A 15,174-nucleotide genomic window follows, 5' to 3' on the forward strand; every position below is an offset into this window, starting at 1 on the left:
GAGCAGCTGTGCAGGGGTAGGAGCCTTGAGCTTGGTGTGGACATGCCCCCTCTTCCCGCTGTGGGGCTGGAGTGCTGCTCGGCGCCTGGCAAGGCTGGGTGCTGATGGGGTGACCTCAAGGCAGCATTTGGAGAGGGCTGTTCAGGCAGACGCCGGGCCAGTTCGGCTCAGCCACCGGGGCCCAGAGGCAGCGCGTGGAGGCGGCTTTTGTGGATGGGAGGGGGAGGGGCAGGAACTGCTGGGGGGCGTGCCCCCCACTCACTCTGCATGGCACCTCTGATCTTCCCCTCCCCCAGAACGTCCTTGCTGATGCTGCACAGGGAAGCCCCTGCCCCAGGGCTCTGGCCACAGGCACCTGCCCTGCCCCTGCCAGACTGAAACCCGCCCAGGAGTTAGTCTGTCTGCTGAGTGCTCCTGCTGCCTGGGGCAGCTGATCCTGCAGGCTGGCAGCTGAGGGGGAAGCACCCAAGCCTGCTCCTGTGGGTGATGGTTCCTGAAGGGCAGCACATGCCCGGCTCTCTGTGCTGTGCGGCCTGGCCCTGCCCTGCCCTGGGGTGGAATAGCTGCTACTTGCAGGTCACCAAGCCAGCCGTTGCTAGGCCCAGCACTGTTCTGACTCTGAACGGCCCAGGGGCTGTGGCCCAGGCTTGCCCAGGAGGAAGCCCAGTGCCAGGGCTCCTGCTTCCCACCCCACCATCTCTTTGTCCTGGGGAAGCTCCAGAGAAGAGCCTGAGGGGCCCAGCGTGGTGAGTTCACCCTGCAGAGCAGGCAGCGGCACTAGGCAGGGCTGGGCCATGGAAGGGCAGAGCGAGATGCTGTCCCAGGCTGGCTATGCTGGAGCCCCAAGGCGGGGAGAGGCGTTGCTGGGGGACAGAATGGCCTGCCCTGGCTGTGGGACTGGGAGCTTTGCCTTGGCCTGCTGACGATTGCTGGGTGCCCACAAGGGGTTTACCCTGGAGCAGGGCACACCTGGCTCTGCAGGAGGAGAGGCCTGGGTCTACCAAGAGGAGGGCAGGCAGCCCCCTGGCCCAGAATGCCCTGCAGTGCCCCGTAGCCTCTCCCAAGGTGAAGAGTCCAGCTCCGCGCTGATGGGCAGGGACAGGCAGGAGCACCAATTCCTGGTTGGGCTGGGCTGAGCAGGGCATGAGGAGCGCAGAGCTTGTGCCCCCATCCTGGGCAGGGCGAAGGGCCCTGGGCCCCATGCTGAGCTCTGCTTCCTCCCCAGAGCCCCTCACAAGCTCCTGTCCTCTGGAAGCCTGACTCCTCCATCCCTCAGGGCCTGGCAGCACCATGGGGGAGCGTGGGCGGTGGCAGAATCCCAGCTCTGTGGGACTGCTGAGTTGTCATGGAGTCCCTGGGCGTTGCTCTGGAACTGCTCCCCATGAAGCCAGTCAGGACTCTGGGAAAGTCTCCTTTCTGGGAGCAGCCTGTCTGCAGGACACACAGCTCACACAGCTTCCACCTTCCTGGGTCTGACCTCGGAGCATTCAGCATCCTCTGCCCCTCCGTGCGCTTCCCACAGCAAGTCCGCTCAGGCAGGGCTCCTGGGGAAGCCAGAGGGTCCTACCCCCAACTCCGCAGTCAGACATGACTCTCAGCCAGCCAGTAAAACAGAAGGTTTATTAGACGACAGGAACATGGTCTAAACCAGAGCTTGTAGGTGCAGAGAACTGGACCCCTCAGCTGGGTCCATTTTGGGGCCAGTGAGCCAGTCAACCACGTCTGTACTTCACTCCATGTCTCCAGACAGCCCCAAACTGAAACTCCCTCCAGCCCCTCCTCCTCTGGACTTTGCCCCTTTCCCGGGCCGGGAGGGCACCTGATTCCTTTGTTCTCCAACCCTTTAGCTCTCACCTTGCAGGGGGGAAGGGCCCAGGCCGTCAGTTGCCAGGAAACAGGGTGTCGGCCATTCTCTGTGTCCAGACCCCTGCACACACCTGCCCTCTAGGGCTCTGCAATGATCGTACACCCTTACCCCACCACCTAGATACTTAAGAACCGCCTAGGGGAAACTGAGGCACCCCCACACTATTCAGAGGAAACATTAAGAACAGTCCCACTTCGTCACATGAGTGCAGGCATGAGCACTCGGCTTCAGGACCAGGATGGCAGGGAGAAGGGAGAGCCCACGGGGAGAACGGGGCAGGGTACAAGCCTGGGCGGGCTGTGTTGGGGTTGGGGGCATCAGGCTGTGAATCTGAGAGACCCCAATGGAGCTGGCTCATGGGAGGTGTGAGGCCTCCCAGCCTCCTGGCTGATCCCTGTGCAGTCTGTCAGCAGATGGAAAGGGTAATGCTGCCAGGCAGGGTTTCCTGTCTGTGGAAGGGTGGGGTGGGCCGCCTGCCCCATGTGGTGTCTCCTTCCTGCTCCGTGTGCCAGCATGATGCGTGGCACTGGATGACTGACCTAGGGCTGTGGGGGGGAATGTGCCTGGTGCTGCTTCGTGGGGACAGCAGCAGCCGCCCTGGCTAGTCAGTGCTCCGCCCCCCTTTACTGGAGAGCTGGAGCAGCTGCTGAGGAGGAGCTGGGAGGAGGCCCGGGCATGGAAGGGGTAATTTCCTCATTAGCAGCCCATCCGAGGGGAGCAGCGAGAGGCCCTGTCTCTTCCTAGCTGTTCTCCCTGTGCGTCTCTCCAGAACTGCCTCGCTTTCCTTCCTTCCACGGGTTCTGGAGCAGCTTCCCTGCCCCAGGGGCCAGAGGCAGGGCCCGATCCTGGCTTACAGCCCCTGTGGGAGAGCCCTGCCCGGGGCTGTGTAGAAGAGAGCCAGCTGGACCCTGGCTGGCAGCCCCCCTGCCCTGGGGGCCATTCCCAGCTGTGGTGAACGGGCACCAGTTGCTGCAGGATGTGGGCACCAGTTGCTGCAGGATGTGATAACCAGCCACAGTGTGGCTGATAGCAACTGTGCTGATGGGCAGTGCATGAGAGGGAGGGGGTACACACTTGGAGCCAGACAGGCCCATGCTTGTGGCTCCAGAAGGAAGCAGGTATCTGCCACGCTTGTGCTTTCCGGCGCATCGGGCTGTCCAGTGTGAGCCCCCTGATGTCTCTGGCAGCCTCATCTCAGAGTGGGATCCCACTGGCAAGTCCCCAGGGCTCAGATGCTCTCCCAGGAGGTGCCTTTTAGCCAGCAAAATGCCACTTCCTGCACTGGCGTACGTGCCCTGGGCTCCAGGGCAGTTTGTGAGTGAAGGGGAGAGGGATGCCCAGGATCTGCCACCTGGTCCCACCAGAGGCCCTGTGGCTGGTGCCTGGCTATCTCCCCTCCCCCCTTCACCAGTTAATCTCTGTTCGGTATCCCTTCCATCCCGCCTTTTCCTTCCCCGCTCTCCTGTCTGACCCCATCCACTCACAGACTGTGGGGATGAGCTCGGGGGAGGGGGATCCCTCCTGTTCTCTGGGAATCAGGGGCAAAGTGTCTGGCAGGCCAGCGGATGCCCCCGGCTGCATGGCGCAGAGCACTGATGACCCACGTTCGCCAGCACTGTAGGCTCTCTTGCTCTCCGACCCGGCGCTGGGGGCTCTGGATAGCTGTGGGCAGCTGGATGGCCATGGGCTGCAGCATGGCAGCTGTTCCGGGCCAGGGGTTTGGGATTCAGGCATGGAATAGCAGCTCCACCTGATGCTTTAGCATCTAGGAAGCAGAACCTGGCACAGTTCTGAGCTACCCTGCTATCTGGTCCCTCCCTATGTGCCTGCCAGCTCCCCAACCTGGTGCATCAGAGCCGCTCCCTAGGGACTCCACCATTGAGCACCCTAGTGGAGGGGAGGGGGTCTGGGGCAGGCAATGTTTACCCCACTGTGAGTGCCTGGGCTTCCAGAGCCCACACCAGGGCAGAGGCACCAAAGGGCACTGGCTTCTTGGGGGCGGGGTCCAGCTGGCCTGGCACCTCCCGGAATGATGCTGCATGTTTGCAAAGCAAGCTCTCGGCTGCGGAAACAGGAGAGCTGGTGGCTGACCCGACCCACACCGTGCTCCATAGTCCCTCCTCCCCAGCCAAGTGCTGCATCATATGTGGGCTGCATCCAGCTCGGTGCTGAAATCCAGTCCCAAGCTGGTGCTGCTCTGTCCAGGCTGGAGGTGGGAGACAGGCCAGGAGCTGCCAGGAGGGAAGTGGGGACTGGGGGGAGCCTGGGGCCCTCGCCTGCTGGGCGAGCAGCTGTGGGACTTACCCTCTGTTGAGTGGTTGTGGTGTGTGGCCAGGAATCTGGAGTGGGGTGTCCCCCTAGAGGGTTTATGGAGCGGTGTCCCTAGCTGGCTGCTTGGGGGGCTGATGGGGAATGGGCCCAGGCTACAGATGGCTGGAGATGTTAATTCCACCCTCTCCCAGTCCCCCAAGAAACAAAGGCTGGGTCTGCCGGGATGGGAGCTGCCTGCCCCTGGGGGGGATGCGGGTTCACCTTGGGCCTGGTCAGTGAGCTGCAGTGTTTGTCTGGCTCCATGCGCTCGGGGGGGGGGAGGTGGAAGCAGGAGCCCAGGCTGGATCTGGCATCACTGCTCCCAACCCTCAAAGGCTCCATCTCAAACAGCAGCTGGTTTGGGTCAAATAATTTATTTTTAACAAACTCCATGAGAAATAGCTGCTGGAGCCAGTGGCTCCTTCAGCCCTGACACACTGCAGTCGGAGAGGCACTCTGGCTTGCTTGGGGCCCAGCTGGCTGTGCTCCTGCCCTCGCTTCCTGGGGTCTCCTGGGTCCCCACCCCTTGGGGCTGGGGGTCTTTGGGCTGCCCCTGGAGCGCTGGACTCCCGCTAGGCCTGGGCCTGGCTCCTCGCACCTGGCCCAGCCGTGGGGTCCCAGGCTGATCCCTGGAAAGGAGTCCCTGTGCAGAGCAAGGCAGGCGTGCTGCCTCAGCAACAGCAAGTGAGCCACCCTCCGCTGCTCAACCAGGCCCAGGGCACTGGGCCCGCGGGGAGCCTGCGGTGCCCTTCCTCCTGCGTGAGTGGCGCTGCCCATGGCAGTGCTCTGCAGACCTGTCGGCTGCCATTCTGGGGAAGGCTGCTCAGGGTGTCCTGTGGGGTGGGGTGGCTGAGGCCACTTTGCTGCAGTTGAAGCCCTGTGGCATGTGAGGGCGGGGGCTATGCTGGGGGGGGGGGAGGGAGATATTCTGTTTTGCCCAGCGTTTGGAGGGTTGCTGGAGCTGAGGTCTCTGAGCTGAGCACGCTGCCCCCCAGAATGCTCTGTGAAGCTCAGAGCCCAGGTTCTTCACAGTCACCCCCGCCAGCTCCAACCACTCCCAAATCTCTGCCCTGTCCCCTGTCCCACCTGATATCCAAGGTGCTGCCCCTCCCCTACCTGCTGGGCTGGCACTGCTGGGCATGAGTCAGAACTCGTCTTGTGGCAGGTCAGTGTGGTGGCTGCAGACAGTGGCTGACCAGGCTCCTCTGTTTGCCCGAGGCAAGGGGGAGCTGCTTCTCCTCAAGGTCCTCCCTTGGGGCGCCTAGTCGCTGATAGGAACCTGTGCCCAGTGCTTGGTCGCTACACTGTGCCCCCTGCTCCCCCATTCTCTGGGCAGCCCAGTGTGGCTCTCCCGCCTTGGCTGTGTGTGTGTGTGTGTGGGGGGGGGGGGGGGGGGGGGAGGCGGTAGCTGAATATTGCTCCCAGCCGTAGCCCTCCCAAAGGAAGGGATGTGGGGATCAGAGCTTGCTGCGAGATGGGACATCAGGAAATGAAGCCTCCCACTCCCTGGCACGCTGCCCTCCCCGATCCGGCGTCTCTCTCCAGCTGCTGCAGCATCCAGGATAGGCCCGCCCCCCCCCCTTGCAGGCAGTGAAGCAGAGCAAACTCTGAGGGTGGGGAAGGGAGCGGAGGGGCATTGTGGGGGTAGGGCTGTGGTGGTTGGGGGGAGTTGCACTGGTGCATCAGGGGTGTCTGCGGACCCCATCCCATCAAAATCTCCGCAGGCTCCCTTTACCCAGCCCTTGGGCCATCCATTTTCTTTCCCCTCCAACCATCACCTGTGCCCCCTGGACAGATCTCTGTCTCTTCAGAGGAGTGTGACGAAGTGGGACTGTTCTTAATGTTTCCTCTGAATAGTGTGGGGGTGCCTCAGTTTCCCCTAGGCAGTTCTTAAGTATCTAGGTGATGGGGTAAGGGTGTATGATCATTGCAGAGCCCTAGAGGGCAGGTGTGTGCAGGGGTCTGGACACAGAGAATGGCGGACACCCTGTTTCCTGGCAACTGATGGCCTGGGCCCTTCCCCCCTGCAAGGTGAGAGCTAAAGAGTTGGAGAACAAAGGAATCAGGTGCCCTCCTAGCCCGGGAAAGGAACAAAGCCCAGGGGAGGAGGGGCTGGAGGGCGTTTTCAGTTTGGGGGCTGGCTGGGACATGGAGTGAAGTGCAGACGGGGTTGTCTGGCTCACTGCCCCCCCAAAATGGACCCAGCTGAGGGGTCCAGTTCTCTGCACCTACAAGCTCTGTTTTAGACCATGTTCCTGTTGTTTAATAAACCTCTGTTTTACTGGCTGGCTGAGAGTCCCGTCTGACTGCGGAGTTGGGGTGCAGGACCCTCTGGCTTCCCCAAGACCCCGCCTGGACAGACTCGCTGTGGGAAGTGCACGGAGGGGCAGAGGATACTGAATGCTCCGAGGTCAGACCCAGGAAGGTGGAAGCTGTGCGAGCTGTGTGTCCTAGAGACAGTCTGCTCCCAGAAAGGAGACTTCCCCAGAGTCCTGCCTGGCTTTGTAGGGAGCAGTTCCAGAGCATCGCCCAGGGACTCTGTGACAACTGGTGGCAGAGGTGAGATGTACTGCACCTCGTGAATGGTGAATGGCGTTTCCTGCTGTAAGTGACTGGGGAGCAGTAAAACGAAGGGGGATTGACGAGGACCAGGCGTGCTGAAGGCTCAGAGAGGAGCAGTTTCGGGGGGTGGTTAACCCCTGGGAGTGTGTGACCAGCGAGAAGGACTGTGCAGTAATGGGGTCCCCCTGGGGATTGCGATGAACAGTCTCAGGGGTGGAGGAGCCTGTGGCTTGGCCCTGGGAGAGAGAAGGACTTTTGCAGTAACAGGGGTCCCTTGGGGATTGCAGTGAGCAGTCCAAGGGGCGGAGGAGTCTGCACCTTGATCCTAGCAAAGAGGTGGTGACCTCGAGAAGGGCTGGCACACTAGGGGTTCTCCCTGGAAACCGTGGGGAGCTGAGAACACACAGGCCTGTGAGTCCGCAACAACTTGGGAAGAGCGGAGTGATGGCCTGTCACCGTCTCCTTAAGAAGGACACTGTAACCCGGTGCAGAAAGAGAGGGTTGCGCATTGGAAAGTTCACCAAGGCACAGTTAATCGTGCAGCTGGAGGAGGATGACCACTCTAAGGAACAGATTTGTGACCCAAATGGGGCTATAGCAGGATTTGGGAGCAGCTGCAGTGGTAGCCAGGCCTCCCCAAGACTCCTGTCCCTGACCAGATGAGGGTCTTCATGATTGGATTCCCCATCCAGGGATCGGAGCTGAGTCCGAGAGAGGAAGAGGACTGTGAGAGACAGCGAGAGCCCAAGAAAGAGCTGCAGAAGCAGCAGCAGCATGAACTGGCGGTGGTGGGGTGGAGAGGCCTAGGAGACCTCCCAGGGGTGAGTGGGGATAGACCCCGGGGTGCCAGTTCCGCAGGAAACCTCAATACTAAATTGCTGCCCCTGGTTAAGGGGGGGGGATGTGGATGCCACCTCACTGCCTTTGAGCAGGCTGGCGATTTGAACGAGGGGGACCCTGCGGAAAAGCCCCAGTGTCTAGCTCCCTTGCTGGGTCCCAAGGCTATAGACTCCGTCAGCCAGATGGGTGGGGAGGTGGACAGGCTCCCACTCCTGACCCCAACCTATATGTCTGTGTGGAGTTTCCTGGGGCCAGGCCCCTTGGACCCCCAGTGGGAGCAGAAGGTGATGGTCAATGGAGAGACATTCCTGGGGTGGTGAGATCCTGGAACAGAGAGAACTGTTGTCAGGCCCTGGGTGGTGCAGCCTCAGATGCTGAGGGGCTGTGTGAGTTGGGTGAGGGTCCCAGGGATGAAGCCCCTCGCCCTGCCTATGGCCCAGATTCCTGTGCAGACCCAGGAGGGGTGGGGCTGGCTGGTTGTTGGGGTTCTCCAGGATATCAGCTGTGAGACCCTGTTGGAGAGTGACTGTGTCTCTTTGGGACAGGATCCAGGCCCTGCTCCTGTAACATCCAAGGGTTTGAATTTGAATCCAGGGAACCAATCGGTGGAGAGGGAAATGGTCAGTGAAAATGCAGATGACCTGGCTGGCAGGGGGGAGGAGCCACTAGGCTCAGGCTACCTGCCTGCCTGTAACCAGACCCCTGGGGCTGGGTGGGACAGAAAGATGCTCCCCGCCCCCCTTGCACACTGGAGAAGGGGATCAGGCTGGCTCTGATGTTGTGAGGAAAGCAGCCCACTGGGACAGCAAGGGCAGCGCTGAGCACAGTGGGAGCTGAGACCCCAGCTGAGTGGGGGGAGACACAGGCAGGGTATCTGTTGCGAGTGGCAAGGTGCTTGGTAAGGAAAGTTTGGATGAGCCTAGGCAGCCTTGTGAGCTGATGGCTGTGTCTAGTCAGCAGGGTGGGAAGGCGAGGAGAGTGGAAGATGAGTGTCCCTGGACCTTACCTGTTAGCTGGGTGGAGAATTGGGACAGTGAAGGAAATGTGCCTGTGTCTGTCGGGGGTAGCCTATGGAGGGAGCTACCCCGGTCTCCAAGCAGTTGTCTGTGACCAGCCTTGTGTGCTGGGACAAGGGGAATGAGATCCCAAGCTGTGTGTCTGGTAAAGGAGAAAGTGTGTCCGGCTCTTCTTTGTCCGTGGAGCAGACAGAAGGGGCCTTTCAGCCTGTGATGGTTGAGGGTCGTGCATTTGTCTCAGAGTTGGTTCTGGAATCAGCTAAAGCCCAGGAAGGGAAGGGTCCTAAGTTTGTGTCTGTTCGGGAGAATGGCCCTGTAACTAGGTCGCATCCAGTTAGTGTCTATGTAAAACCCCAGAGCCCAGACAATTCTGGTGCTTGTATTTTGCCTGTTGCTAGTATGTGGCTGGGAAACAGTGTAGCAACTCTGTCTAATCAGGGTGAGATCCTAGCCAGGGCACAAGGAGAGCAGAAAGGCGATTTGATTGTGTTACCTACTGAGGGTATGGAAACCTGTAGCAAGAAGGAAAAGATTCCTGAATTTGTGTGTGGCAAAGGGAAGGAGAATGCTTCTGACCTTTTCTCTAGGAAGTCTGTAAGTTTGCCTGAAAGGGGATTGTGTAGGAATCCACCAGATGGGCCAGAGGTGATTCTGGGTGTAAGGGAGACCCAGAAAGAGTCTGTTGTTGCTCAGGAAAGTGTTCCTCTAGAGCAAGCCCGAGGGGAAGAGCAGAATTTCTGAGAAGTGTGAATTGTTGCATCGAAAAGCCCCTGGGGAAAGGAATCCTCATGGAGTCTTTGCAAGCAGTTTACTGCAACTGAAGGGTGTGAAAGTGATTGAATCAAGAAAGTTTCAGTTCCTAACAGCCAGAAATTTTCTGTTGAGAATGAAGCCACTGACTTTCCTGTTGAAGGATCCAGTGTGGATAGCTTTGAGAAGGTCTCAGATGGAGAGAAAGCTGTTAAGAAAGTTAAATGGTCCTATAACCAAGTGGCTGTGTTTGGCCAGCTTGTTGGGGAGACAAGGTTGTTGAGAAAGGAATGTCTCCATGCTAGTTCTGTAAGTGAACACTATGTGGCCCAGATCAAAATGGGGGCTCTTAACCAAGAGAGCCCGAATTGCAGCCCTCCAGACTGGAGCACTGGGAGAAGACCCGATCCCAGTTTGACCCCTGGGGGTTTTTGAGTGGCAAAAGGGCACGGGCCGCATAAACCTTCCCATATGCGGCATGCGAGTGCTATCGACCAGCCCTGACCTAAGGGAGGGTGTGAAACTGGAAGGGTGTAAAACTGGAAGGGCCTGGTGTAACTCCCACCAAGGAATGGGAGAGATGCTGGGGCATTCATGGGAACGTTGGTGGCTTCGAACTTCCCCAGGTCACCGGCTAAAGTGATCCAGCTCACTTCTGTCTCGAAGGGGGGAGAGATGTGACGAAGCGGGACTGTTCTTAATGTTTCCTCTGAATAGTGTGGGGGTGCCTCAGTTTCCCCTATGCCGTTCTTAAGTATCTAGGTGGTGGGATAAGGGTGTATGATCGTTGCAGAGCCCTAGAGGGCAGGTGTGTGCAGGGATCTGGACACAGAGAATGGCGGACACCCTGTTTCCTGGCAACTGATGGCCTGGGCCCTTCCCCCCTGCAAGGTGAGAGCTAAAGGGTTGGAGAACAAAGGAATCAGGTGCCCTCCTAGCCCGGGAAAGGAACAAAGTCCAGGGGAGGAGGGGCTGGAGAGAGTCAGTTTGGGGGCTGGCTGGGGACATGGAGTGAAGTGCAGAAAGGGTTGTGTGGCTCACTGCCCCCCAAAATGGACCCAGCTGAGGGGTCCAGTTCTCTGCACCTACAAGCTCTGTTTTAGACCATGTCCCTGTCGTCTAATAAACCCTCTGTTTTACTGGCTGGCTGAGAGTCCCGTCTGACTGCGGAGTTGGGGTGCAGGACCCTCTGGCTTCCCCAAGACCCCGCCTGGGCAGACTCGCTGTGGGAAGCGCACGGAGGGGCAGAGGATGCTGAATGCTCCGAGGTCAGACCCAGGAAGGTGGAAGCTGTGTGAGCTGTGTCCTGCAGACAGGCTGCTCACAGAAAGGAGACTTCCCCAGAGTCCTGCCTGGCTTCGTAGGGAGCAGTTCCAGAGCATCGCCCGGGGACTCCGTGACAGCTGCCTAGTGAGGACAGTGCCCGGCCGTGTGTGTGGTGATGCTGCTGTGGAGCTCGCGCAGCGTCACAAACAGCCCCATTGTGCTGAGTGCAGGCGGGGGTGGCACGGCGGGTGGTGGCACTGAGCGTAGCTCCCTTGGGAGAAGGGGGCTGGATGAATAGCAGGCTCTGTCCGTCCCTGGGTGACCTCCCCGCTCTGCTCTGCTCCCCAGCTGGAGGCCACGCTGGACCTTGCTGAGCGGCGCCAGATCCGCTCGGCCATCCGGGAGCTGCGGCGCCAGGAGCTGGAGCGGGACGAGGAGGCTCTGGCGTCCAAGCGCTTCCGCTCGGAGCGCGGCAGCCACCGGCAGGAGAACAAGGAGAACTGGCTGCGGTGAGTGCAGGGGCAGGGCATGGGCTGTGGGCCCTGTCACACCTTGTGGGCAGGGCTGAGCTGCCCTCTCGAGCCCAATGGGCCAGGTTTATGGAGCAGAGTCTTTGCCTCTCCCAGTGGGGATGGCAGTGCTCCTGGCAGGCAGCTCGGTGCTGGCTGAATGCTGCTCCCTGGATACCTGTTCCTCCTGCTGTGGGACCTGTGTGTGCCCCTGGTCCCCTCAGAGGAGAAGCTACAGCTCAGCTTAGGGGAAGTGCCCCCATCCTGGCATCATACTGTCTTGGCCCCTCCCTGCGTGCACCACCAGGAAGCTGAGGGTGCACTTTGATTTCTGGCACTGGGGGGACAGCCCCATTCCCCAGCCTACACCAGGTGGGGCACTTGCCCCCCGCCAGCAGCCTGCGTGCCCCTTGTCAGACTGTCTCTCTGCAGGTCTCAGCGGCTGGAGGAGGAGCAGCAGAAATCCCTGGCACTGCTCTCTGGGAAGCTCGACTCCATCACGGACGTGGAGGAGCTGACGGCTCTGGTGAGTTGCCCTCCAGGGCGTGGGCTGCTGGCTGCCCTCTAGGGGAGGGATTGACCCTGCTCTGGCTCCGTTCCTGGAGGAAGGTCTGAACTATGCCCTGGGCATGGAGTGGGGAGGATCTGGTGCCAGCCAGGGTGCCTGCTGCCTTCCAGCTCAGCTCCTGCCACTCCCTCTCCTTTCCTGTAATAAGAGCAGGCAAGCACGAGATGGGGAGCTAGGACTCCAGGGTTCTGTTCCCAGCTGTGCCCCTTAACCTGAACCAAGGTCACACAGCGAGTATGTCCTTGCCCCTCTCTGTGCCTCAGTTTCCCCTTGGTAAAACAGGCCAGGGGGCGGGTCCATTGCTGTACACTTGCTACTGCTCGCACGCTCTGGTTAGGGGTCCCCTGGTCTCCTCAGCGCCCTCTCCCATCTGCTCACTCTCCTCCGTTCCCACATCTTCCATGTCCCTTTGCCTTCCGCTCCCATCAGCTACCCTGTCTGAGCAGTGTGCAGGGGAGCCGTGGCCAGGCAGTTCCTGAGCAGTGCCGGGCAGGCTGCTGGCAAGGCGCAGAGAGCTGGAGACCCTGGTGCCAAGAGCACGGTGGGTACTTGCCATAGTGCCAATGGAGCAGTTGAGATTGGGACCTCTCACGACCCAGGCCTACCACTGCCACAGCCCCTGCCTCTGGGCAAGGCTGGTGGGCAGAGCTGTGCATATGGCCACGCGGTGGGCAGAGCCAGCTGTTGACTAGCATGCTCTGGGGTCTGCCTCTTGGGGGGCTAGAGCTGAAGGAGCAGGGCAGTGGAGGGTGTCCCGCCAAGGGGACCTGAGTCTAGGGCTCCAGTGCCCTGGTGGGTGGGAGGTGAGGAGGATGCAGATGGTTTAGTCTCCCACTGGCGTGGGGGGGTGGGCAGGAGGAAGAGGCTGCCGGCTAGTTTGCCTGGAGTGTGAGCTCCTCCCCAGCAGGTGCTGCACCTCCCACTCTTGCACCCAGTAGGCAGCGTTCAGTGAGAGCGTCTGGAGCTCTGTTCCCCAGGGGTGGCGCCTGACCACCTAACCGTGGGGAAACTGAGGCAAGGCCTTCCCTAGGTACCATGGGGAGACTGTGGCAGAGCTGTCACTAGAACCCAGGAGTCCTGGCTCCCAACCATCCATTGTAACCTGCTCTGTGCTCCCTCCCTTCCTGGCCCTGGTATGGCAGGGCGAGCTTGGTGCCCATGCGTGGAGCAGCTGCAGAGGGTCATCTGGGAACCTGCACTGTGCCCGGCGGATCATACGCCTGGACAGGATTCCTGGCGGCTGCTGAGCCAACCTGGCCCGTGTGGGAGTGGGCTGCAGCCGAGCCTGGGCGCTCCCTCCCCCATCGTGCCAGGAGCCTGGGGCGGCCGTGGAGCTGTGAGAGCCCATGTTGTGTCCCTTTCTGCCACAGCTGCGAGGAGCCGGCGAGTACGAGGAGCGCAAGCTGATCCGGGCCGCCATCCGCAAGCTGCGGGCCAAGGAGATTGAGGGTACGGCCCTGGCGCACCCCCCTCCCCTGGCTCTCTGCACAGGCCTAGCTTGGCGCTGCCCCGAGCCAGCTACTCGTTAATCGGCTCCTTCCTTCCTCCCTTCCAGCTGCAGCCTCGGCAGGGAGAACCCACGGCAGCCGGAAAGGGGAAAATGAGCCCCTGGCCTCCAAGGAGAAGGAGAGCCCGGACGGGGGCAGCTCTGTGGTGAGTGGTGGGGGGCTCTGCAGGAACTGGGAAGCCTGGGGCAGAGGGTTCTGTGCAGTGTATTAGTGCAGGGCTCTGCAGTGAGCCGGGGGATGTGCCCACGCCCAGATGTGCTATCAATACACTTGGGGGCAGTCTCCCCCACGTGCTGGGCATTGGGCTGGCTCCATCTTGTCCCAGGCTTCCCCCCACACATCCTCAGTGCCCTCTAGGGTGCCCAGTGTTGCTGGGTGCCATTGCTCCCTCTTGCATCCCTGGGACCCCACAGCCCCATGGGTAATCACCACGGTCCCACCCTGCCATCCCTGAGCCCTGGGGGGTGGGGCTTTGGCCCTGGGGCAGGTGGGTTTCCCACAGCTGCTCCAGGCAGCAACGTGGGAAGGGGATCTGTGCCAGGGGGACCTTGAAGCTTTCTTCCTGAAAGCAGGAGTGGGACGTGGGGAGAGACTAGCTGAGGCTGAAGTCTCCTCTGCCTGGCCAGGGCTTGTGGGAGGCTGGGGGACCGTGCCTGCCCCTGCAGCTGCTCTGCTCCTGCCCGAGGTGCTGGGCCTGCCAGCATTAGCCTGAGAGCTGCCCTGCATGCTCGCTGTCTGTGTGACCCAAGCGCTGGGGACTGGTGGGAGCTCCCTTCCTGCTGGATAAGGGCAGCAGGGGCAGGTCCAGCCTTGCCCAAGTGGCCTGCCTGCGTACCCTCCCCTGCCCACGTACCCGTCCTGCCTGCATACCCGGCCCCCGCCAGCCCTGCAGAGAGCACTTGAGAGATCAGCCTCCTGGGGCTCTTCAGTTCTTGGCCCCCCCCTCTTTGAGAGAAGGGCTGGCTTGGGTGGTGGGAGCTGGGCTGAGCCCTCTCTCTGTCGCCCTGGGGACTTCCAGCCACTTTCTCCCTGGGCTGGATTCGAACCTGCGCCCCCAGAGGAGCATGGCAAGCTGCTGAGGGCTTGCTCCAGGCTCCTGAGGAGATGTATAAGAGGGTGGCCTGTATGTCCCTGCCAACAGGGCAGGTCGGGCTGTGGGGAGCACTGAGCCCTCCCCGGGGGAAGCCCATGTCCCCCACTTGGACTCGGGGCTGGCCAGGTTCTCAGCATCTCTGTCTTCATTCAGGAGTCGTGCAGGCTACCCACTGCAGGCCTCAGGCCCGCCTGGGGGCAACTTGGGAACTCTCCAGAGGGAGGGTCAAAGCAGGGCTAACGCAAATGCCCAGTGCTGGGGACTGGGCAGGGACAGCCTGGAAAGGGGCCCTCAGCTGGGTGCTCCCTCTTGCGGGGGCTGGCAGCCTGGCTGGCTGTCCTGGTGCTCACTCTCCTGTCCCCTAGACACAGCCAGAGGACCTGGAGGAGCGGGAGCAGATCCGGGCTAAGATCCGGGAGCTACGCAGTGAACAGAGGAGAGAGCCTCAGAAACCGGATGCCCAGGGTAAGTCCATGCAAATCCTGCCACCGGGGCCCAATTTCCGTAGGCAAAGTCCTGCCCCGGAATGCCGCGTCCGTCCCGTCCCACAGCCTACTTCCCCTAGCGGGATGGGGTGAGTGGGACCCCACTATGCCCTGCCCAATGGGGTTGTGGCCTGTAGGGGCTGCACTATGTGGGGAGCAGTGGCCCTGCCTGCTCTCTCTCTGGCAGGGAGCATTGGACTGGGGCAGCAGCCCCTTTCCCAGGCTGCAGTGTGTGGTCGGGGCAGCACCCAATTTGCTGCTGGGTCCTAAGTAGGGGTCTTGCCCTGGAGGGACTGGGCATGGCAGAAGGTGTGTGGCAGAGAGCCGTGGGAGAGGGTTTGCCCCAGTGCGGTGGTCGCACTCAGGAGGGGCTGGTGGGGGCTGTTTAGCTGTGGAGGAG

General features: G+C 61.1%; 1 protein-coding gene across 5 annotated transcripts in view; it reads left to right on the forward strand.

The window, feature by feature from the left end:
- SMTN (smoothelin) overlaps positions 1–15,174 on the forward strand; it is a 52,687-nt gene that overhangs the window by 10,037 nt on the left and 27,476 nt on the right. For 4 of the 5 annotated variants that reach the window (XM_075120173.1, XM_075120176.1, XM_075120175.1 and 1 more), the window contains exons 3-7: positions 10,960–11,120; positions 11,553–11,646; positions 13,059–13,137; positions 13,244–13,341; positions 14,655–14,754. In XM_075120173.1, the coding sequence (XP_074976274.1) occupies positions 10,960–11,120; positions 11,553–11,646; positions 13,059–13,137; positions 13,244–13,341; positions 14,655–14,754 (532 nt within the window). Of the gene's footprint in view, positions 1–10,194; positions 10,237–10,959; positions 11,121–11,552; positions 11,647–13,058; positions 13,138–13,243; positions 13,342–14,654; positions 14,755–15,174 lie in introns of those variants that run through there. The other variant, XM_075120174.1, reaches the window with a different exon arrangement.

The sequence above is a fragment of the Caretta caretta genome, chromosome 15, assembly GCF_965140235.1.
Source record: "Caretta caretta isolate rCarCar2 chromosome 15, rCarCar1.hap1, whole genome shotgun sequence".
NCBI classification, from domain to species: domain Eukaryota; kingdom Metazoa; phylum Chordata; order Testudines; family Cheloniidae; genus Caretta; species Caretta caretta.